This window comes from Nicotiana attenuata, chromosome 12 (assembly GCF_001879085.1).
Source record: "Nicotiana attenuata strain UT chromosome 12, NIATTr2, whole genome shotgun sequence".
In the NCBI taxonomy this organism is placed as follows: Eukaryota; Viridiplantae; Streptophyta; class Magnoliopsida; order Solanales; family Solanaceae; genus Nicotiana; species Nicotiana attenuata.
In genome coordinates this window covers 10,971,536-10,994,891 of record NC_032000.1, presented here as the reverse complement: position 1 = coordinate 10,994,891, position 23,356 = coordinate 10,971,536, and the positions used below count along the sequence as shown (strand labels likewise).

At 36.1% G+C, this 23,356-nt stretch overlaps 2 protein-coding genes across 2 annotated transcripts; one reads left to right on the top strand and one right to left on the bottom strand.

Moving 5' to 3' along the window:
- On the top strand, positions 449 to 12,497 carry LOC109235878 (probable receptor-like protein kinase At5g59700). Its single transcript, XM_019402126.1, has 9 exons — positions 449 to 563; positions 885 to 967; positions 9,449 to 10,013; positions 10,113 to 10,346; positions 10,429 to 10,542; positions 10,613 to 10,831; positions 10,915 to 11,030; positions 11,099 to 11,359; positions 11,437 to 12,497. The coding sequence occupies exons 1-9, from the start codon at positions 449 to 451 to the stop codon at positions 11,644 to 11,646; spliced, it is 1,917 nt and encodes a 638-aa protein (XP_019257671.1). The 3' UTR covers positions 11,647 to 12,497.
- On the bottom strand, positions 13,732 to 20,114 carry LOC109235289 (eukaryotic translation initiation factor 5B-like). Its single transcript, XM_019401349.1, has 11 exons — positions 17,622 to 20,114; positions 17,435 to 17,542; positions 17,255 to 17,358; positions 17,064 to 17,154; positions 16,871 to 16,981; positions 16,718 to 16,783; positions 15,967 to 16,026; positions 14,891 to 15,448; positions 14,461 to 14,577; positions 14,240 to 14,359; positions 13,732 to 14,165 (listed from the first exon to the last, which is right to left on the bottom strand). The coding sequence occupies exons 1-11, from the start codon at positions 19,827 to 19,829 to the stop codon at positions 14,100 to 14,102; spliced, it is 3,609 nt and encodes a 1,202-aa protein (XP_019256894.1). The 5' UTR covers positions 19,830 to 20,114; the 3' UTR covers positions 13,732 to 14,099.

The window sequence follows — 23,356 nt, the reverse complement described above, 5'->3', positions numbered from 1 at the left end:
TGGTTTTTGCAGATTGGACAGTTAGGGTCAATGTTTAGTCCAATCTGTGAAAGGTATTTTCTGCAAGGGATTCGATTATGAAGGCATTGCCATAGGAAAAATCTGATTTTATTGGGGCAGTCCAATTTCCAAATTCACTCAAAATTGGAGTTAGTGTTAGTAGGAGATTCTAGTAGTGTATAACAAGAGGTGGTAGTAAAGACTCCTTTAGTGGTGAGAGACCAAATAGGTAAGTCAATTGCCGGGCCCTTTTGGCGGATTTTTGTTTTGGAGATGGTAGCTAACAAATCCGGAGGGGGGGGGGGGGGCAGTTTAAGTTCCAATTGGTACCATCAAAGATATCTCTAATTTTGGTGGAGAAGTCTTTAGCTGAAGGAGGACCTGTAACTAGGTCCCTTAGGTTACCAATATTTGGTATCCAATTGGCCTCCCATAGATTAAGATTGGAATGAATGTGGGGGGACCATATGATGCCCTTGGAGCAGATGTCCCACCCTCTGCAAATGCTTTTTCAAAGGAAGGAGGATCTATTCGCAGAGGAGCTGTTGCAATAATAGGAGATGGTAAGCTTTGCCCAAGGAGTTAAAGCATTTGTAAGGAGTCTCCAACTTAAACTAGCTAGAGTACAAAGGTTTTTATTGAGGGCATTATGGATCCCTAATCCACCATATTTTTTGGGTTGGCATATAGTGGTCCAATTTACCAAGTGAAGTTTCCTTTTCTCTACAGTACTACCCCATATGAAGTCCCTTTGGACTTTATCAATATCTTTTAGGGTTTTTTTGGGGAGGAGGGTGTATTGCATGTAATGGTTTGGGATGGAATTAAGGCATGATGTCACAAGGGTTGTTCTTCCTGCCAAGCTAAAGAACTTTATTTTTCAGGATGCAAGTTTGGTTCTTATCTTGTCAATGAGGAATTGGTAATCCCTAGGTTTTGGGCTATAGTGAAGGATAGGGAAACCAAGGTATGTGCCAAAACTGTTACTCCTCTTAATACCTAATGAAGTGGTAATGTCACTGATGATTGAGTGATTGCAATATTTTGAAAAAAGAATCTTTGACTTAGTAGTGCTGATGCTTTGACCCGATAGAGAGCAAAATTGGTCAAGCCCATTTTTTGTGGCCTGACAAGATTTAGCATTGGCTCTAGCCATTAGAGAAAGGTCGTCAGCAAATAATAAGTGAGAAATTTTTGGACATTTATAACCTAGGGATATGGGGTCCCAATTTTTTATGTCCACTTGGTGTTCTATATATCTGGTAAGCATTTCTAGCCAGAGGATAAAGATGTAGGGGGAGATGGGGTCGCCTTGTCTAATACCTCTACTTGGTTGAAAGTAATTCGTAACAGCTCCGTTGACTAAGATTGCTATTTTACTGGTAGAGATGCAATTCAGCAATAATTTAGAGAATTTTGGAGGAAAATTAAAGAAATCCAGGGTGTGACGAATAAAAGACCATTCAAGACGATCAAAAGCCTTTTCCAAGTCAATTTTCAGAATCATATGGCCTTGTTTGCCTTTTAGTTTACTGAACTTTGAAATCATTTCCTGGATGATGATAGCATTATCAGATGCTCTTATGTTTTTCATAAAGCTAGCCTGATACGGGCTGATCAGTTGATCTAGGAAAGGTTTAAGACGATTGGCTAGAACCTTGGTGATTATTTTATAGATAGTGTTGCATAAACCAATGGGCCTGAAGTTACTAATATTATTTGCATTATGGATTTTAGGAATGAGGCATAGAAATATTTTATTAATATCCGGAGGGACTATCTGGTTGTTAAAGATAGCATGGCAGAGTTTCTTGATAGAATCCCCTATATGGAACCAATATTTTTGGAAGAAGAAGGGGTGTAGGCCATCTGGCCCGGGAGATTTGAATGGTTTGAATGAGAAGACTGCACTTTTAATCTCCTTATTAGGGGGGGGGGGGTATCTAGATGATCTAGGTTAATCATATTACAACTGGAATGAGTATTTAGGGGGTTAGTCCAGGTAGACTGAGTATGAAAAGAGGTAAATGTAGAGATAAAGTAATTTTGAACATGAGACAAAATAAGATTATGGTCATTTATCCAGTTACCAGCTTCATCTTTGAAGAAAGTTATTTTGTTTCTTCTTTTTCTATTGGTGGCAGAGACGTGGAAGAATTTTGTATTGGTGTCTCCATCATTAAGCCACATTATCCTGGACCTAAGTTTCCAGTAGTCTTCTTCTATTTTTAGAATATCATTGAACTCATGTTGAAGATCTAATTCTAATTTTTTAAGGAAAGAGCTAGTAGCATAGCTATTTGAAGATTGGATGCATTTTAGTCTAGCTAAGAGTTTTCTCTTCCTTCCCATGATATTGCCAAAAGTACTGTCCTTCCAAGATTTAACCTTGTCAATAAAGTTGAAGCTAGACTTAAAGTAGTCACTATCATTCCAATTATTTTTAACAATAGATTGAAATTCCGGATGTTTGCACCAAAAGGTTTCTAACCTAAAAGGGACCTTATGAGGAGACCTATTCCTTGGAATTAATTCTACAATGATAGGATTATGGTCAGAGTGGGTTCTAGGCAAATGGATAGTAGTGCTTTTAGGAAATAGTTCAATCCATTCCTCATTTCCGTAGACTTTATCAAGTCTTTCTAAAATAAGACTCTTCTTGTTATGTCTATTATTGGTCCAAGTGTATTTTCTTCCTTTGAAGCCTAGATCAACTAGATTGCACTTATTAATTTTGGACCAAATGTACCTAGCTCTACTATCTTTGATGGGTTTGCCGCCAAATTTCTCACTAGCGGCTAAAATATCGTTGAAGTCACCACCTACTAACCAAGGTCCTCTATAAGTATTACTAATATTTTCTAGGTGATCCCACATGATATTTCTATAATGAATATTAGTACTAGCATAGATAGAAGTAAAAAGCCAAGGTTTACGTATAGGATGTACCTCTATGGTTGCATGGATCTCCTGACCTCTTCTAACAGCATTTTGAACGTTGATTATGTCATCCCTCCACATCATAACCATACCACCTGACTGCCCCTCCGATGGAACTTCTATCATCTCAGTGAATCTAAATTCATTAAGCATGGTTGCCCATCCTTGTTTCCAACAAAGTTACCAAACACGGCCTACGGGTGTCTAGCATCTCCCTAAAATTTCTCCTGAAATTATCATTGTTTCCTCCTCGTATATTCCATATTATCAAATTAGTGGGTTGCTTCATGGCTAAATTTGAGTCAGTGTTGATCATCTCCCCATTTTCCCTTATCCCCCCCCACTTGGACAGGGTTTCTCCTCATGGATGGAACTAGAATCATTGCTTTGTTGCCCACAGTTTGGTCGTGTGGAGGACGAATATCCATCAAGCATTTGTATAGGGCCAACGGGCAGCCGAGAACACGCCTCTTCTCGTGCCTCTCCATGAAGAGAAATATTTTTATTCCGTCTAGGTTTGATAGTTCTAGGGTTGGCCCTAAGTGATGGTTTAGGGGGACGTCGTCCTCCTCCATCTCTGCCTCCACTGGCCCTGGTATGGGGTCATCTTGTTGATGGGGTAGGGGTACTGGTGGTGGAGGTGTGGTGGAGGGGGGGTACCTTCCCTTGGTTCCCCAGATTGACATCCCAAGGGAGAAAGATGGGGTTTAGGTGGGTATAGATCTCCATTGGAAAGAATGGGAGATCCAATGGTGCATTTTGAGGGTTTATGGGGTTGAACTGGGGTGGCATGCTCCATTGCTCTTTCATCGTTTGAGCCATTTGAGGGTTCATTGATGGAGCCATGGGATGAATGATGTTGTTGAGCCATACTTGGTTGAGATACTTGTTCATTTCCAATCTCATTCCCTCTGTGATAAGTTGAGCTAGATATTGCGCATTGTGCAAGATCACAATGGCCTCGTGACCGTTGATCGGGACTGAGAACGAGAGTGCATGGCCCATGAAACCTAGCTCCATCCAACTCGTGGGTTGATAATCTTGGGCTTGGGGTGGTTGAGCGTAAATAACCTGGGGTTGTTCGTGGGGGGGGGGGGGGGGGGGGGAATATTTTCCATATTGAGAGGATGTCATTGTCTTAGGATTTGGATTAGTCGGGTTCTTCTTCTTAGGGTTGAAGGAACTTTTGGCATCTTGGATAATGGGAGTTGTATTTATTATACTGGAAGTTGGGGTGGGATTTTGGGTAGGAGAAGGGGTTAACCGATTGGGGGAGGGAATGATGATTGCTTCGTTTTTGTTTATGGCTTTTGGTTGCCCTAGGTCATGATTTATAGAACACTTAATGGTTTTGTTTGGATTTCCTATAGGAATGTCCATTTGGCTACTTGCTTCTATAGCCATTGCCATTTGGCCAACATGCATGGGGGGGGGGGGGGGGGGATCTTGTCATATCTTAAGAAGGGATTTTGGGTAGATTCTTTAGATAACAAAAGATTTTGGGGAGATTTCGGATTGGGGGGGGGGGGGGTTGGGTCAGTAGGGATAGGATTAGAGGTAGGGGTAGAATCGTCCATGTTAGAGCCTATTCGCATGACATTGGTTTTAACTAAAGAGTTGGTATTATAAGTTGCCATGGTGGAGTCTTGCATGCAAGTATCTTGTGTGTCAAGATCCAAGCCATTATTTAATTGATTAAATTTATTTTCACAAATAAAATTGACATTGTCCTTAGTGGTTTTTGGCAAAACCGTTTGTCTCTCATTTAATTGGTGGTTTTCCTCGTGAGAGTTTGTTTGATCAGTAGCCATGTCTGGATGGGTATTAACAGGAGGAATTTGATTACTAGAAGGATAATTTTTAGTCTTATATTGGAGAGTTTGAGTAACCAAAAACTTACCTGTTTTTGCATTGAATAAGTTAATCGGAATACCTAGACCTTGGTTGCCTTTTACTTGGATGTTGGGCAGTTGGTTTGGATTTCTTTTGCCTTGATTCATCTTCTTGATGAAGGAAACTGTTTTCCATTCAGAGTCGATGGCATCTTTTGTAGCTTCTTGTTGATGTTCTAGTCCTGCATGGTGAGGATCTAAGCTTTGCATTTTGATATAGGTGCATTGTCTTAGTGTGTGACCAAAGCGACCACAATTTTTGCAAAGAAAATCCTCCCTTTCATAGAGTATATCCTGTTTATGATTTCCAACATATAGGAAGGGTTGAACAGGGATTTCCAAAGGGATTTCAACACAAATCCTTGCATATCGACCTCTTAGGGTTGTTGAGGTGCATGTGTCAATTTTCAGTAGGCGTCCTATTACATTGCCAATTTTTGCTAGGATTTTACCATCATACAATTCCGTTGGTGATTGGGGCAGCCTTAACCAAACTGCTGAGGTAGTTAATTTTTCATTTCTAGCCACAAAGTTTGGTTCCATTTGGAGATATAAAGGAAATGGCCATTAATGAACCATGGCCCTAGGTGAATAGCTTTATCCATGTTTTCTTTCTTTGTGAATTTGATGATGTAGTAGTCCTCACCAAGGTCAATTAAAGAGAAGTCTTCCGTTGGTTTCCATAGATCTTGGATCTTCCTCTTTAGGTAATGGTGTAGCATACGTTTTCCTACTAACTTGATTATAATGGAGTATTTCCATGGTTCATAGATACGTTGTTTATCCTCTAACGAAAGGGTGATTTATATTGCGTCACCTAGAGTAGTCCCTGGATCATGCATTCCTTTCTTGTCTTCCAATATCTTTGTTGAGTCGAGCATATCATCAGATCTATGGAAGGAGTGAAATTGTGAGGTTAGATTCCAATAGTTTATCTTTGAAGGATGTTGATCTTTCCAGATTATTTGATGAGGGAAGGAGGTGGATTAAATCCGGTGGTTTTGGAGGAATAGTATCTTGTTTCTCAAGGGGTTGGGAATGAATTAGAGAGACGTTGGAGTTTCTCACAAGTAACGACTGTTGTAATTTTTGTCCGATCTTAAATATGCTCTTTCGTTTGGAAGGTTACAAACTTACAATATGTATCTGACCACGTACTTAATTTCCCCTCATTTAGTGTCCTGTAGAGGTGGCAAAATGGTTAAAAGAAATAGTTATTTACCTATATTATCCATTAAAAAATAGGTTGGATAATGAACTTTTTAAAAACGGGTCGAATATGGATAAGAACTATATTATCCACTTAGAAAATGGTTAACCAAATGAATAACCAATGGATAACTAATTAAATGTGTTTAACTTTTACATTCGTAGCCTCAAATTGGGGGTTACTCAAGGTTGGGAGACTAAAAATTCTCCCAAAAGTGATCATATTCAAGAAGCCATGCATAACATGGATATCCATATTATCCACCGGATAACCCATTTTTTATCCGTCTCAAATACGGGTGGGGTCAAATAAATTATCCGTTTTTTAAATTATTCATTTTCGACCCGCCCGTTTGTCACCCTTAATGCCTGTAATAAAATTAAGATATCATTATAATATTAACTTCTGGAGTGTATGTGCCACATTGTAAAAAGCAAGGAGGGTGACTGACCAACAATTTAATGTGATTTGGCTTCAGTTTATATTATTTTTAACGAATAGTATAAGAGCATCTTTTGAGAATCTTTGAATGGGTCAAATGGTTGATTATCTTGGTGAATTAATTAGCTTTTAGGGTTAGAGCTAATTCTTTGTCATCCATATTGCTACCATCATATTATTTCACAATGTTGCGCCACCTTGTCATCTTAATGAACTTTTCAGGGTAAAAATGTCCCTGTGAAATGGTCATTAGGCTATCACATGCTTAAACATACTGTTGTTTATTTTTCTTTTTTAATGTATTATGCTTGCGAATTAAATGTCCAAACTATTATCAACTTCTAATTTTAAGAAAAATTTTCATACAACTTGACTATTCTTCTATTTCTGCTTTTATTTAGAAAACACTAATACAGCTAATTTTCAAGTTTTATTTGAACATTAAAGTGAATGACGCATGACCAATCTCGGCGATTTCCTTCACAGAAACAATTGCAAAACGGCAAAGAGCTTTCATTTTGTATTATGAATTTAAGTTCTATGTATTAAAACTAGCTATAAATAACTTTTATAATTAGATCAATGCAGTATAACTAATTATAACATATCATTAGTCTAATTTGTAGTTTACCATATCAATCTTGCAATGAAGAGTTATTTGCAATCTTTATGATGTTAAAAAGTTTATACTCCATAACTTAAACTTTACGAAGATAAAGAAATACAATTATAGAAAATACAAATGATAGCTTGCTAACCAGCAAGGTTTATAGTGGAGTGGTAAGTACTCTTTAATCTTAACCAGAGGTTTCGGGATCGTGCTTGGGTATGGAGTCGCCTTTGTTAGGAAACATTTTACCCCAATGTGAAATTTTCTGGTGCGAATCTTCGGATTTAATCGGCTCCAATGCAGGAACCAGATACCGGGTGGGAAACAAAAAAGTAAAATATAGCAGAATGGCTCTCAAAGCGAAGCATCTCCAGCCAAACATGGACTCCGAAGTTAAGCTTAAAATGAAGAATGGCTATATTTGTAACATCTTTGAAACCGTGGCTAATATTTTAAAGGCATGCCTTTGGCTATACCATGTAATGTTTCCCAATCCTTAAGTTACATATGAGATCTGCAATTGGAGCATCATAGCAGCCCAGAGCCCCAGACCCACTTGTTGCAGGGTCTATATTTTCATTTGGGAATCTTAAGGGAATGTACTTAAAAAAAACACTATTTACCAACAACTAGCCATTTTAGTCATGTTACCAAAAATAGCCAAAAACATTCTCAATGATATACAACATTCAAAAAATATGGGCAAAAAAAGATATTTTTCAATGGTTATTGTTGCGATTCGTTGAAAATACATAGATAAGGCAATATATACGAAGTTTGAAGGTGAGTTAGACTAGTTTGGAGTCAAAATTCATCACCAATGATATACAATATTAAAAAAAAGGCAAAAAAGGATTTTTATGGTTGGAATTCGTTGAAAATATATAGATGAGGCAATATACCAAATTTGAGCAAGATTGGAGGTGATTTGGACTTATTTGGTATCAAAATTCGTAGTTAAAATCTAATTAAAAAAAATTCTTCTGCAACGCATGTATCAAACGTATATCATGTATGTATCTCACACAGGTATACATGGATATACATGTAATACATATTTGATACACGTATAATATATGTGATATACAAATGATACACATATCATCTTTTTCCATGTTCATCCGTTGCTTCGAATTTTCAATTCATACCATCTCAAAACTCCACCAAATCATCCCAAAACCGATATTTAAATTCCTTAAGGTGTATCCGATCTATTCCAACAACGCACTCGAAATAAATTTTAGTTTCTAAAATCCAAATTTTTGAGTTCAAGCTTAAGCAAGCTTCAATGGCTATCCATGGACTTTTCAGTTTAATCTTTCAACCCAATCCAACAAACTAACGTTTAATAGTGATTTCTAAATCGAATTAAGGTGCTCGATTCCCTAAATTTCAACTTAAATGAATTAAATAGTGTGTTTTGTCTGACGGAAGTGATTTTCTATGGAAAATATTTGATTGGCCAGTAAAAATTTTTTGCTAGAAAAAGTATACTAGATATTAAAAATATATTAATAAATAAGAGAATATTTGAATGAAAATTTTGAATTTATTAATAATAATAATATCTAAGTGTTAACTGGAGCGAATAATATAAAATTTAAAATTTAGATAGTTGAGGAAAATGACTTCCGTCATTAGTGCATTTTCCCCTTTTATAAAAATTGCTTTTCTTGAAAAATATATTACGGTAACCAATCACCAGAAAATGACTTCCAATCAAACACACATGGAGGCCGGAGCATTTCCCTTTTTTATTTTATTTTATTGCTTTCAATCTTTTAAATTCAAAATGATTATTGCTTTGATTCTAACAATCCAATAAATGCTTAACTAGTTTAGTTGTTGCAAGAACAATTGATTTCGTTTTACTGGTGTAAGATTGAGTCCTTCGTCAACCAAACACTACAACACAAATTGACATCAAACTTGAATATTTTCTTGATTTTGCCATATCCGGCATTTGTCTTTTATGACAATCTTACTTAAAGTTACGAACCTACAAATCAACAAATTATCTTAGATTTTAAATGAACTTTTCCAAAAAGAAATAATCTGTCTTATGTCATCTAATGATAGATTAAATAATGCTATGCTCTACTATTGGAAACAAGAAAAAGACACTTATTAGCCAGCCATTTGGCTTCATCTACTTGAATTTTTCTGCTTTTTTCTTTATGAAGAAAAGTTATATAGGCTACATTGATTGTGTCAATATATGAGCAAAGATTTTATGGTTCAACCTTAATTTAGAGTACACTTTAGCATTTCAAAGAAATGAATTGCTTCAAAATACCAGTGTTAATTATGTACATGATGGTTTTTTCCTTATCTTTGGAGTTAGTTTTTTCTCAGACTAATATCTCCAATAACTGTCCCCTGAATATTAACATTTCTTCATCTGGAGAGGATTGTACAACTTTAGACAGAAATTGGGATGGTTTTTTGACCCAACCTTGCTGTGGATTACCTTTCAATAGATATTTACGAGCATTGGCACGTTGGACGAACCAAACAGGACATATCTTTCTTAATTCCACACAACAGATGGACTGCTTAACTTGGACGAAGAACACTAGTTCTAATACTTTTAGCTGTGGCATTGAAAAGTTGACGAGTGGTGCAGGAGGCTGCTCTTATTATTCAGATATCGACGTAGTGAACGAGTTAGGAAACAGATTAAAAAGTCTAAGAGATGATTGCAGCCTAATGGATTCAGATGGAGGACTCACTAAAGGCTGCAATCAGTGTTTGAAGACATGGGGAGCATTAGCTTCAAAATCGAAGAATAATTCAATGAAACTCGAAGCTGACATTTGTAGATTTAGTATGTTGATTTTGTTAACAAGCCAAAGAATATCTGATGAGAGTTGGATTGATGAATTCTTTCATTGCCTAGGAGACAACTCTCTCCCTTTAGGTAATACTTGTCTACTTTCTGTTATAAGCAGATTTATGTTTTTCTCTTCCAACTTTTTGAATATTAAATTTTGATATTGAATATCATTATACTCTGCAGTATCTTCTCGAAGTGAAACTAGACATCGAACAAAGTTTAAAAGAGGTAAAATCTTGAAATCCATATTCACAACTATTATTGCTATAGCTGAGTTTCTGGACAAAAGAGTGTTCAAATATGCAGATCTTGGGATTCTAATTGGTGGCATAGTGGGGCTTGTCGTCATAATAATTATTGCGGTGTGGATCTTATTGAAAAGGAAGAATGAAGTAAAACCATCAAGTGGAAGATATAGTAAGCCCTCGACGCCAACAATCCTAGAAAGATCCTTGTTCTGAATGTTTTAGCTTATACTAATGCTGTTTCCTGTTAGCAGTATCAGATGGATCTTACTCTGAAGAATCAAGCTATCGTAAACTATCACTTAAAGAAATTTATTCCGCGACTGACAATCTCAGCATGTCTAACTTCATAGGTCAAGGCATAGCTGGTAAGAACAAAATCGAATTATGTACTAGTTGGCTTTGAAAGTTGGATATTGAAATGATCATGTTGTACAGGAAAAGTATACAAAAGCATTTTGGCAGATGGACAATATGTGGCGATTAAGCACATAATTAAGGACGAACAGATGGATACATTTGTTAGAGAAGTTACAAGCCTCTCGCATATCAGACATCCGAACCTTGTATCGTTGCTAGGACACTATGATGGACCAAATGAGTGTTTTCTAGTTTATGAGCTATGCCACAATGGAAATCTTTCTGAATGGTTATTTGGTATATTTTTACTCTCTGGACATTTCTGCTCTCTTTTGACCTGAATTGTACTGTGTCCTGATTTCTACACACTAATTGAGCAGGTAAAAGTAAATATCTCTCGTGGAGACGAAGACTAGAAATTGCACTTGATTGTGCCCGCGGTCTCCTCTTTCTCCACTCGTATCCTCAAGGCTCCATTGTTCACCGGGATATCAAGGTTAAATCCTATTTTACATCCATAATCTGTTCTCCATTTTCTAAGTTATGTTTCTCTTTTTTTTGCAGCCAGCAAACATTCTTCTATCTGCTAGCTTTGAAGCCAAACTCTCAGACTTTGGTTTATCCAAAATTATTAGCATTGGTCACTCTTATGCTAGCTCAGAAGTGAGAGGAACCTTTGGTTATGTTGATCCTGAGTACCAAAAGAATCGACACGTTAATTCTTATGGTGATGTCTATAGCTTTGGGATAGTGCTGCTACAACTATTATCTGGACAAAGGGTTATCAACTTGGATTTGCAGAATCCAATGCTTCTAAGTAAAATGGTAAAAAATAAATACTCACTCCTCCATCCTCCCATGTGTTTTTTTTCCTTAATTTAACATATCGTTTTGAATCTTAGGCGAAAAACTTGACTAAAGGTGGGAACATCAAAGAATTTGCTGATCCCAAAATGGAGGGGAAATTCTCAATGGAGGCTTTTGAACTTATACTTAAGTTAGCTTTGGTTAGCATAGGGCTGAAGCAGCAACGACCATCCATGGAACAGGTGGTTGTTAAACTCGAAGAGGCTCTTGATTTATCAACAAGAGTTGAGTCAGTCCATCTTTAGTGCATATACAATTTATCTGGTCAAGTCCAGATTGAATTTGATGAACATAATAGCTTACGTACAATTCACTTTTATTTAAAAGCCTACCCAAGATCAAAGGCGAATCAAGATTTTATAGTCAGTGGATTCAAAATGAGTTTAATACAAGAGTATATATTTTGTCCGCATATGTACTTATGGATCAAGCAGAAAGCAATGGTTTCCACTGAAGATCTGACTCTGCCTAAGATTGTATAATGAAAATATAACTTTCCTCTATTACACAGTTTTATCTTAATTAGGTGCCTACATGGGGATTGTAACTGAATAATCAAGTTAAAACAAGTATACTGATTGTGCCATTGCTCCGCTTGATAAAACTGCTAAAGAAGAAATTATCACTTTTCTTCTTCTTCATCTTCATGGCGGAAGGAATCGGTATACCCTATAATTGGCCAGAGGAACCAGATGAACCACAACAACATCAAATCTGGTTACCCTGGCGAGTAATAGACGGTGTCCCTCCCACTATTCCCATTTCCTCTTTAGACGAACTGAATGACTGCATAGAGAGATTGGGGAATTCTTTTATTGTTCTTATATACTCTGAATTCCCTCCGCCCGCAAATGTACGGTTGAAGCTGCTCATCGCCGCAAGAGCCCATGACCTCACCGTCATCTCGGAGTTGCCTCCGGTCGGTAATAAAATCTCCTTTATGAGGGTGGTCTTTATTTTGGGGGTTTCGGCGGTGGGGGGTTAAGGGTAAAATTGTGTAATGGATGGAGTATAGACTAAGTTTTATTATTTCTAGTTTGACCCTCCTTAGTTTACTATTTGTTTACCCTTAGAGGTCGTTTGGTAGCTGGTTAGAAGAAAGGTTATTCATGTATAAGGGGTAACATAACTTATACCCTGTTTGGTAGGCAATAGTTATTTTGTATAAAATTCTGCATAACTAATACCATGTTTGGTTGACATTTTTCAATTATGCATAAATAATACATGTATAAGTTATGAGTCAATCTGTGTATTATTTTATGCGGGGTAGAAGATGGAATAACTAATACATGTATTAGTAATACATGGATAAAATACTGAAATGACAAATTTACCCCTATCACTTTACACATAAGGCTTCCTTATTTCTCTGCCAACCCGTCAACAGGTTTCACTTGCTTTCACTTGCCAACTATATACCTTGTCTTCTCTCATTTTTAAAGAACAAACTAGCAAAAGCAAACTGGAGAAGCCACTAGAAAATGGAAATACCAAAACTAAGAAGTGAAAATCAAATATGTCTAAACTTCACATAGTTCAGTAGTATGACGAAGAAGTGAAAGTAACACCCAAAGTTCCTAACTAAATTGTTTCCTACATAAATGGAAAGAGAGAAAAAACAATGCAAAAGAAGGTCAGGGGTATAGTTGTAAACAAGCATTTTACTTTAAAATTTATATAATGTATATCAATTTCTAATACAACAAACCAAACATTCAAAAAAATAATCTCTGCATAACTAATACCTGCATAACTAATCCCTGCATTACTTATCCCTGCATAACTAATCCCTGCATAACTAATACATGTATAACTAATACCTGCATAACTCTAACCGGCAACCAAACGACCCCTGAGGGTAACATAGTTTCCTATATGGCATAGGAATGTAAAAATTCCATTTCAAAAAAAGCTCAGTTACCTTAATAGCCAAATAATTAGTTAATTAACAATTGTCTTCCTAACTCACTAATTAACCTAGTTAAAGCTCTAATTATGTCATTAACTATCCTAAACACTTTTGAAAGACAATAAACACGTTTTATGATTTTATATAATTTGAAATGCAACTAGAATGCAATAAAAATACAAAAATATAATTAATTATGCAAACAAATAAACAAAAATTCCTAAAAATCTTATCAAAATTAAAACTAACTAAATTACTAGTTGAATAATTTTTAGGAACAATTTTGAATCAAAAATCACATGCTCACAATTACCTCCGATTATAAATGGGCAAGCACTCCTACAAACATCACTGAGGCACCGTGCAAGTGAAAGTTATTTAGGCCTGAAATTTTTTAAGTATATAGATGGTAGCAGAATACATTTATACAAACGTTGTCGAATAATTTCACTATACACTACATTGTAAGTTGGCTGAACTCATTGTTATCTGCAGTAGGTGGCCGAATCAATATTTTTATACAGTTGGAACTTATCGCTCTCGATAAAACAACATATAATTGACCATGGGAAAAAATTAGTTCACCTAAATAACTACCAACATAATCTAATGATGGTTCTTGGGCTTGACTCATTGTCATAGCAAAACACAAACGTACTGGAAATTGTGTTCTTTTAAAAGTAATAGGTAATTTTTCATCATCCGATGATAATAATGGAATAAATACATGAAATCACCGCTCGCAAGTAAAATAGCTAAGTTGCAAAAAAGCTTTGAGAAGTAGTCTCATTGTATCTTGAATATGGCCTTCAGTATGAGAACTAGGTTCCAATCTTCAACGGACAAATCATTCTGTAAAATTGTATCTGAAAGTCAGCCCCAACAATCGAGTGTTAATTCACATGAGATAAAGTAATTTTACGTACCCGGAAGTTGGCCTTGAGAATGTCAATAGATCTTCTTGAGATTTTGCTAACAAGCGCATCTTCAATTTCAAAATGCCTGCCAAACATCTTCTGTTGCTCATCGGTGTTAGACCCAACTATCTGCAATTTAAGGCCAAATCATATGCATAAATATTTGATCAATTGCTGCTCACATTATATTCTTTACGCAGATAAATATGAACCATCATGTGGCTTCATACCTTAATAGACACCTTCTGGCCTTTCTTTGCAGAGTCAACGGGCTTATCGTTATTCTTTATGGATGCAATTCGACCAATATCTACGAGACTCTGTCGAATGCATATTGGAGTCCCGACCTATTCACATTAAGTTAACCACAATGAGGACTAGAACATTAAAAACTGTCTAAGATTGATAAGAAAAATAGCATTAATTTGAGCGCACTTTAACAAACAAAAAATGAAATACAGATGTGAGCGAGAGAACAGTATGCATACTATTAGGAAAATACAAACCCTTTGCCTTTTCGGAAGAAATGCAGAGAAACCGATACAAATATATTTTTTTAATAAGATATTCTGAGATTTTCAGTTTTTTTTTTTTTTTTTTTAAATTATTTGTGTGAACAAGAGTCCTGAACCATATAAAGAAGCAATATTAATTTAATACCTTGGCAATGCCCTCAAGAACTTCAACACCTAAAACAATTGGATCCTTCTTGTTGAAGACACAATTAGGTATGATCTTGAGCACACAGGGGAAGACTACTTCTTCAGCAACTTCCTTCTTTTTCTCTTCCTTAAGGTTGTCAATATAGGCCTTAAACTGATCGAATAGGTGATAAATAATATCAGCAGTAAATATTTTGACACCGACTTCATCTGCAAGTTCCCGAGCTTCTTGTATTACTGTCACATCAAAGGCCAAGATTGTTGCATACTCTTTCTTCTTCTCAAGCATGACACTAGCTTTCATGACATCCTTTTTGTGCACGTTGCCTATGCCAATTCCACTGACAGGTATGCTTACTTCAGGGGTCTTCAAGAATTCAAGTAAAGCTTCTAATGATCCGAGCGTAGAAGCTTGAACGTAAACGCCCTCCCCGCATTTACTCATCCTGCTCATCACCCACCTCATATCTTCCATAGCTGCTTCTTTCATGTCCTCCACGTCATCATCCGGCCCCACAACGTATAAATTAGCGCCAGCAATCGCATGCTCAAGCCCCTGCACAACAATGACAGTAGGATTTAGCTAGGTTGAGTTTCATAGGTTTCTTCATTGTTCAAATATTACTATTAAGGTATTCGATTTAATATACCGTTTCATCTGTTCACTTTACCCAACTCCTTTCGTTGCTTATTGTATTGATTGTGTACAGCAATTCCTTCTGATTGTTGTCACACATTATTTTCGTATTAATTGAAAACCCAGGAATTATAATATGAATATACTTCTGCTATTGCAATTGCTATTACCTCCCCAGATTATCCAAGGGGGGAAGTAAAGAAACTTAGGTTCCAAAATATAACATCATCTAATCCTAAACTCAGAAACAACAGCCATTTCAAATTGCAGACATCATTTTATGCAAAAAGTATCTTTTAACATGCTTTCCTATTATCCTATGCACCAACTCTCTTCCCCGACAACCGTTCCAAGCTATAAATGTGACAAAACTAAGCATACCTTAAAACAGAAACAAACAAAGAACACGCATTTAATTTATAAGCAAATGGCGTTACCTGAGCATTAATCTTTATCCCTTGTGCAGCCTTGATTTCTTTATGATGCTCATATGATCCCTGAATAAGAATATTACCAGAAAACAAAATCCTTCATATATACTTCATACGGAAGTTAAACATCAAGAAGATGACTTCGTTCTTGAGAGTTTTTTAGTGTGCCATGCACTACAAAGTTAAAAGATCTGAAAAATATACATATTAGGACATAAGCAAAGATATATCTTACCCAAAAACCATACAGACTTATATCCAAAGTTTTGAAAGTTTAAATAGAATAAGTGGATATTGGATCGAACATCTCCAACTTGAGCTAAACCATCTGCAATATAGTTAACATTCTACGTTTCATTTGCCACATTTAGCCTAATCATTATAAGTTTGGCATCAAGAAGATCTTGAGAAATATATATTGTTTAAACATCTCCGAACAAATTTTCACAAGTAAAGCACAAAAATTGCACCAGCAATACTATTTGGAAGAAACACATAGGGGAAAAAAGATTCAATTGCAGGATAAAAGGAAGGCCGGCCCCGACACTTCATAAAAAAAATAGGATCCCAGTTATTCTATTAACTGATCTCCTCCATTTTTTCCCCTCTTTCCTTTGATAGTTCAAACATGACAAACAGCTTGGTCATATATTGACTGTCAAATTATATAAGGAGTTGAACTGAGGTTAAAGCATATCTCAAATAAAAAAGGAACCAATTGAAAATGCATAAATCAAATAACCACGTAGTTTCCTACCTTTACTCGAAGTTCCTTCATTGGGTGAGGTGTCAATAACGCTCGGATTGAGGTGACAATAGGGCCCTACACACAAAAAAAGAAACATTCATACAATTAGTCAATTACCCAAGGAATCTTAGCAGAACATAGAAATAATAGAAGCTTAATTACCTGCATGCCACAAACTACTATTTGATCTCCTTCATGGAGCACTCCATTGACCAATATCACATCAATGGTTGTTCCATGACCTTCAACAACCTTAACCTCCAAAACAGTACACTGCGGAAAAATGACAACAGTTAATCATAACATATTCATTGTCACATGCAAGTAAAATGACGATGGTATGTGAAAATCATACTTGGACTTCATTGATGTACGTAAGTCTCTTAACCATAGTCTTTGCTGTCCATTGGACCAGTAATAACAATAAGTCTGGAATCCCTTCACCACTGCCACATCGAGTCCGGAGTCATAAAGCTAATTAGCTAAATTAAACAGTCTCTCATAGGAGTGCAAAGTACATAACCGAGCAAAGGAAAAAACACACACCTGATTGCACTAGTTGGTACAATGCTAAAAGTACCTTTTCCCATATCTTTGTTTTTATAGTATAATTCTGTATTTATACCCTGTTCCTTGAACTCGGTAATGACCTGCAACAAGCTGGTTAACATGATGTTGCACATAGAAAGGAAACATTGAATTGAGATGAAAACAGTAATAAGTAACCTGAGTAAGCCTCGCATGAAATTCAAACTGAACATCTTTGGACTGCTGCTTCATCGCCTTCACAATAGGTGCATTGCGGCACACTTTCCATCCATAAAGCCTATCTACCTGCATTGAGTAATACAAAATAAAGAAACGGATATAATTATAATTCGACATAAAACCATCAACCTCTAATAAACCTCACCTTGTTCAAAGCGATAATAAAGTCTGTATTCCTCATCTTTATAAGATTAAGTGACTCGATTGTCTGTGGTTCTAACCCGTGCATAATGTCTACAACCAAAATTGCGATATCACATAAACCTGAACCTCGAGAACGCAGATTAGTGAAAGATTCATGTCCAGGTGTGTCAATGACCAACAATCCAGGGACCTTCAGATTGGCATCTGCTTTCAGTTCCTTAGTTCTCTCGCGTATATTCTCAGCCGGAAAATAAGTTGCACCTATCTGCTGTGTGATCCCTCCAGCTTCGCCTTCTTGAACATTAGTGCCTCGTATGCAGTCAAGAAGCTTGGTTTTACCAGTATCAACATGGCCCATGATACAGCAAATAGGAGACCGAAGATTGTATTCGCTTTGGCCACCAATTTCTTCAGAAAGCCCGACCTCAGGCTCTCTCTTCTTACTTCCAGCATTCTCAGGTACACTTGGAGCAGCTCTTTGAGTAGGAATTACAGACTTGGCAGCAGCCGGCAGTGGCGCTGCATCACTAACAGCTGACCTTGTGGCCTTAATCTCTTTCTTAATGACAGGTTGCGGGTCTGAATCTATCTCTTCATCTTCAAAATCACTCTTTACAGGAATATTAAGATCGGCAGCATCCCAACTTTTCGCATCCCATTCCTCATCTTCCTTAACTCCGTTTTCTTCAGCATTAGCTACTTCTGACTTCTCCTCTATACTTACCGAATTCATATCCTCAACCTCCTCAGTTTCCATGGAATCAACCTCAGAGACAATCTCCTGCTGATTTTCTTGCACTTGTGTTCTTTTGACGGACTCTTCCTTGGCTTTGCCATTAGCCTGAGCTTGTGGCTTTGACTTCTTTGATTGGTAAATGGGCCTTTTGGTTGCCTCTTTTCTACTCTCCTCAGTTGAGAGTGGCAAAGGACCGCCACTAGCGAGAAATTGCTTTCTCATTGCTTCTAATCTTCGAGCTTCTTCCTTTTGCTTTCCTGTGAGCAATTTCCCTTCCTGTTTTTTTTTCAAGAGCTTTTCCTTCTCCCTCTCCTTTTTCAAGCGCTTCTTCTCCTCTGCAAGTCTTTCTAGTTCTTCCAGTCGAAGTCGTTCTTCCTCTTCCTTCCTTAACCTTTCCTCTTCATCCTTCTTCTTCCTTTCTTCAGCTTCCTTCGTTTTTTTAAGTCTCTCCTGCATCTCCTTAACCTGCTTCGACTGCTTTCTATCTGACAATTTTCCTTTGGTATCATTCTTTGTTTCTTCCTCCATCCCTGAGACAGCTGCTGCTGCAGCTGCCTTTTTCTCTTTTTCCTTCTCCTTCTTCTTTTTCTTCTTCTTCGCAGCAGCAGACTCAACTGCTTCTTTTGACTCAGGCTGTACCTGCATTTTTTCTTCAGAAAGAACGGGAGCAGAGACTGTTGGTCCTTCACCAAGCTCTGCCAGAATTTTATCAATATCATCATCATCTTCTTGAAGAGCACGCACACCCTTTTTTTTCTTGGTTTTGTTCTTTGAAATTTCCGGCACATCTGTTGCCTGCTTTTTGCCTCTATTATCAATAGCTTCTTCACGATTAACCCATACGCTAGCTTGTTGAGCCTTAGTATCAATCTCATCTTCATTCTTTAAAGTTGACAAACCCTCTACTTTTGTTGGCACTTCACTTTCTGACTCTTCCTTTCTTGTCCACTTTCCATCAACGAAAGAGTACCCCATGCTGGAGAAGACAATATGTGCTATTATTCTATTTTCAAACTCAAGACAGGTTGGACCAAAGTCCTGTAGATCAGCATAGGGTTCAGACACAACCACTTTACCCTCGTCCAAAGAAATTTCGAAATCATGTGGCCAACCACTAGAGAAAAACTCAAACTTTCCAGAAAACTTAGTACCAAATATCCTCTCAAATTCATCATCAAGAACAACTCTTTTTCCTAGTATTAGAGTTTCCAACTCGCCACTGTCTTTTGAGATTCTAAGGTTTGCATAAAATTCTTTTACTGCTTCTTCATAGACATATAGAGGAACTAATTTCTGAAATTTTAAAAAGGAACTTACATCATAGTGCCCATCCGCAACAACCCTGGATTCGAACGACAAATATTTAGCCTTTTCCGCTGCCCCCCAGAAAACCTTCTTGTCCTCGGGTTTGATATTTGATATTTTTGCATGCAGGTTTGAGAGACAGAGGCCTCTTTTCCCCTTTTCGGTCATCCATGGACTTTGTGGCCTCGTTATCAGGTCTACAGTGGTCTGAAACGTCAACGAGGGAGTGAGAATCCGGAACACCTTCCAATCTTTTGCTAACCTTCAACCGGAGAACACCAATAACCTTTGAAGATATTCTAACACGCAGTAACAGAGCGGAACAAAGTAACAATCAAGATTTTTTCGTGTTCAAAAATCAAAGATCGAATTTAAGAGGTAGCTTCGTTTCAAAAATTTCTTCCAAAGAATCTTGTGCTGAAATTTTTAAGTGATTTTATTGTGAAGCAAATTTTCTTCGTCACACCTTTATATAGTATCACCTCTGTAAATTCTTAATTTACTTAGGGTAAAACTTTATGAAATAATTAAGGAAAATTGCCGTCAACGTTCATGGACTATAGTACGTGACAAGTCCTTTATGGGCTTTGTTTGCTAAATTTTCCTATTAAAGAAATTGAGAAAACCCCTCCAAAAAATGGTCCATCGGCCCAAAAGTATTGAATATAAAAGCCGAAAGGAATGAGATTGACAACATAAGTGCCTGTAGCTCAGTGGATAAAGTGTCTGTTTCCTAAGTTGAAGGTCGAAGGTCCGACCCCTACTTGATGCATAGAGCAACCTTTTTTTGCAATGTATAAATATTGTATCCTAATTTTGACAGTGTATATTGAGCCTAACTTTAACAATGTATCCTAACTTTAACAATGTTTCAAAATTGTATATAATGTGTATTTTCTAATATGTAAACATAGTGTATATAAATTATATACAATTTTGGATGTGTAATAAGTGCACATTGTGTATTTGAAGTGTATCATGTATTTTTGTATAATGACAGTCTTTTTTGTATATATTTTGTATAGTTACATCTATTTTGTATAGTGACAGTCTATTTTGTATATTTTTTGTATAGTGACAGTCTATTTGTATATTTTTTGTATAGTAACAGTTTATTTGTATATTTTTTGTATAGTGACCGTCTATTTTGTATATACATTGCATAAAATTAGTATGTAGAGTGTATCGTGCATCTTGCAATGTATCCATAATATATCATTAGTGTATCCCGAGTGCTTTTGTGTATCCAAAGGGTATAGACTGTTCTACAATGTATAAATTTTGTATATATAATGTGTATTGTGTATTTTACTACGTAATGATGTAGTAAAATGTATATATGATAGATTTTCTAGAAATTAATATTGTGTTAAAAATTACAACGACAATAGTTATTGACAATTTATATCTATTATATAGTGCTTATTTGAATGTACATTTACGTTATTAATTAATTTCTAGCTAAAATAGTATCTTTGGGCAAAACAGTATATATGGGTCTTGTGCAAATTACTGAATTTCAAGCTGCTTTGCAGATTTCTGGTAATTAGGCAAAAAGAAATTCTAGGTATCGTGGAAGATTGAATTTTGAGAAATGGGTACTAGATTTATTTGCATGACAATGACAATGAAGGATGTAAAAGAAACAGGCAAAAATGGAATAAGGAAAGAAACAGGCAAAAATGGAATAAGGTCAAGGAGTAAGAGGAATGAGAGATCAAAGAGGAGGTCACTACTGGAAGAGGAGTTGCTTCATAGGCAAGCTTTATCAATGGCAATCAGCATCAGTTATTATCTCAAAGATTTGATGGTGGGTCCATGTCTAGATGTATTGGATCCATTATCTCTCGCCGCCGCCGCAATGATTTGCCTGATCAGTTGGTTGTTAACTCCAAACAGGTACTCACTCACGAACCTCCGCGTTATATGTTTATTGTAATTAATTAATTTCTGGCTAGTGGTTGTTAAAAGTTTGGCCCGAGCGGCCAACAATGATAATTGCTCAAAGAAATTACAAATCCCATATCAGATAGGAATGCAAATTGCCGTGCTCTTTAGCAATTCAATTCCTAATTTAATTTCACAATTAAATCTTTATATATATATGCTAGTTTCTCGACACGTGCGTTGCACGTGTATGCCGAATCATATAATGCACGAGTTTGTAAACTACTATCAATATTATTAAAATAAAACTCTTAATAAATATACATCAAAGAATAAAGTACATGATTCTATGATCAATGTGGATCATCGTACGATGACTTGTTTATCGGGGTCAATATCCTCGAATATCATTTGAACCTATGAAGATGGACAATCATAGTTTAGTTAGCTACACGTATCTAATTTTTTTACTTATTATTTATTTTATGAGATACAAACATGTAATAAAGCGTATCTCAAACTTTCTTATAAATTATTCTTTATTATGTTCCTTTCATCCATTTCGGTTACTCTATGCAAGACTATTAATATAACATCTGTACTGATAATGAGTTTCACTATAAGTATATTACATGATATGAACAATCCTTAATCATATTCATTGTCACACATCGAAAGACTTGTAAACTCCTTATTAATCTTTATCTAGTAATAGAAAAATGATGCACCTTTATTATGTCAAAGAACAAAGGGGTTCTCCGCCAAGATTAAAATCAAGAGAGCTAAAAGGATTTTTTTCGTGTTTAATTTTTTTAAAATTCAAGGACATGCACTTATTTCATTTTTAAGTATGAAGTGTTGACCAAGATCATGACAGTTCATTTAAAGTATGTATACTTTTATATATATTGCCTCACATTGCGCTCATGTCACGTAGATTTCAAATGTATAATATAATAATTTATGGTATTTCAATGTATAGGAATCGTTCGGATGCGATTTGGGACGAAAGCGCGCGAATTGGAGCGAAAATGGGAAGAAAAGGCAAAAGTACATATTTGAGGGCCACAGGCAGCAAAGGCCCCGGCCCCGGCGCTCAATACATGATGAGGCACGAATGCACACAAATAGTAATGTTTGTTATGAAAATAACAGGATAGAAAAATAATAATCTAGGATCGAGTTTTGAACAAAAATGCTGGCAAATATAATATTGATATTGTCTTTCAGTAAACTAATGACAATACCTCACATTATTTTTTTTATTTTAATGACACACATGCACACATGCCATGCAAATACCTTGATGAATATAGTTATTTAGCTAGCGTTTGGCCATAGATTCTCAAATTTGTTTTGAAAAATCTGATTTGGGTGAAGTTTGGTTTGAAGATGAAAATGTGTTTGGACATCAATTTTCAAAACATATTTCCCAAATTTATTTTGGAAAAATATGAAACATGACTTATACCCACAAGTTCTAAAAACTATCACAAATACCCAACAGTACCATTATCAATAACATTCATTATATTATCGCAAACCATAGTCCTGAACATAAATAAATTTGGTACAAAATTATCATTTTTATAATGAACTACATGATACACTATCAGATGACCGAGAAGACGAAACAACATTGTTACAAAATAATAATGGTGGGCTCTTTTATAAAATACAAAAGTTTGGAGCAATTTTTAAAAAATATAATAGTGATATTTTGTCCCAAAACCAGCCATTGAGCTGGGTTTAGGATTTGGGATTTGAGATTTGAAATTTTGATAAAATGTAGGCAGAATCTATGGCCA

Bases quoted from the DNA above. Each gene is read 5' to 3' on its own strand.
- LOC109235878 (XM_019402126.1), top strand. From the start codon at position 449: ATGAATGTGGGGGGACCATATGATGCCCTTGGAGCAGATGTCCCACCC. The intron at 968-9,448 runs GTATGTGCCAAA...GTTTTTTCTCAG, and splicing joins TGAAGGATAGGGAAACCAAG to ACTAATATCTCCAATAACTG. The intron at 10,543-10,612 runs GTAAGAACAAAA...CATGTTGTACAG, and splicing joins CATAGGTCAAGGCATAGCTG to GAAAAGTATACAAAAGCATT.
- LOC109235289 (XM_019401349.1), bottom strand. From the start codon at position 19,829: ATGACCGAAAAGGGGAAAAGAGGCCTCTGTCTCTCAAACCTGCATGCA. The intron at 16,784-16,870 runs GTAATTAAGCTT...TTTTGTGTGTAG, and splicing joins TAGTAGTTTGTGGCATGCAG to GGCCCTATTGTCACCTCAAT. The intron at 16,027-16,717 runs GTAGGAAACTAC...ATTCTTATTCAG, and splicing joins TGAAGGAACTTCGAGTAAAG to GGATCATATGAGCATCATAA.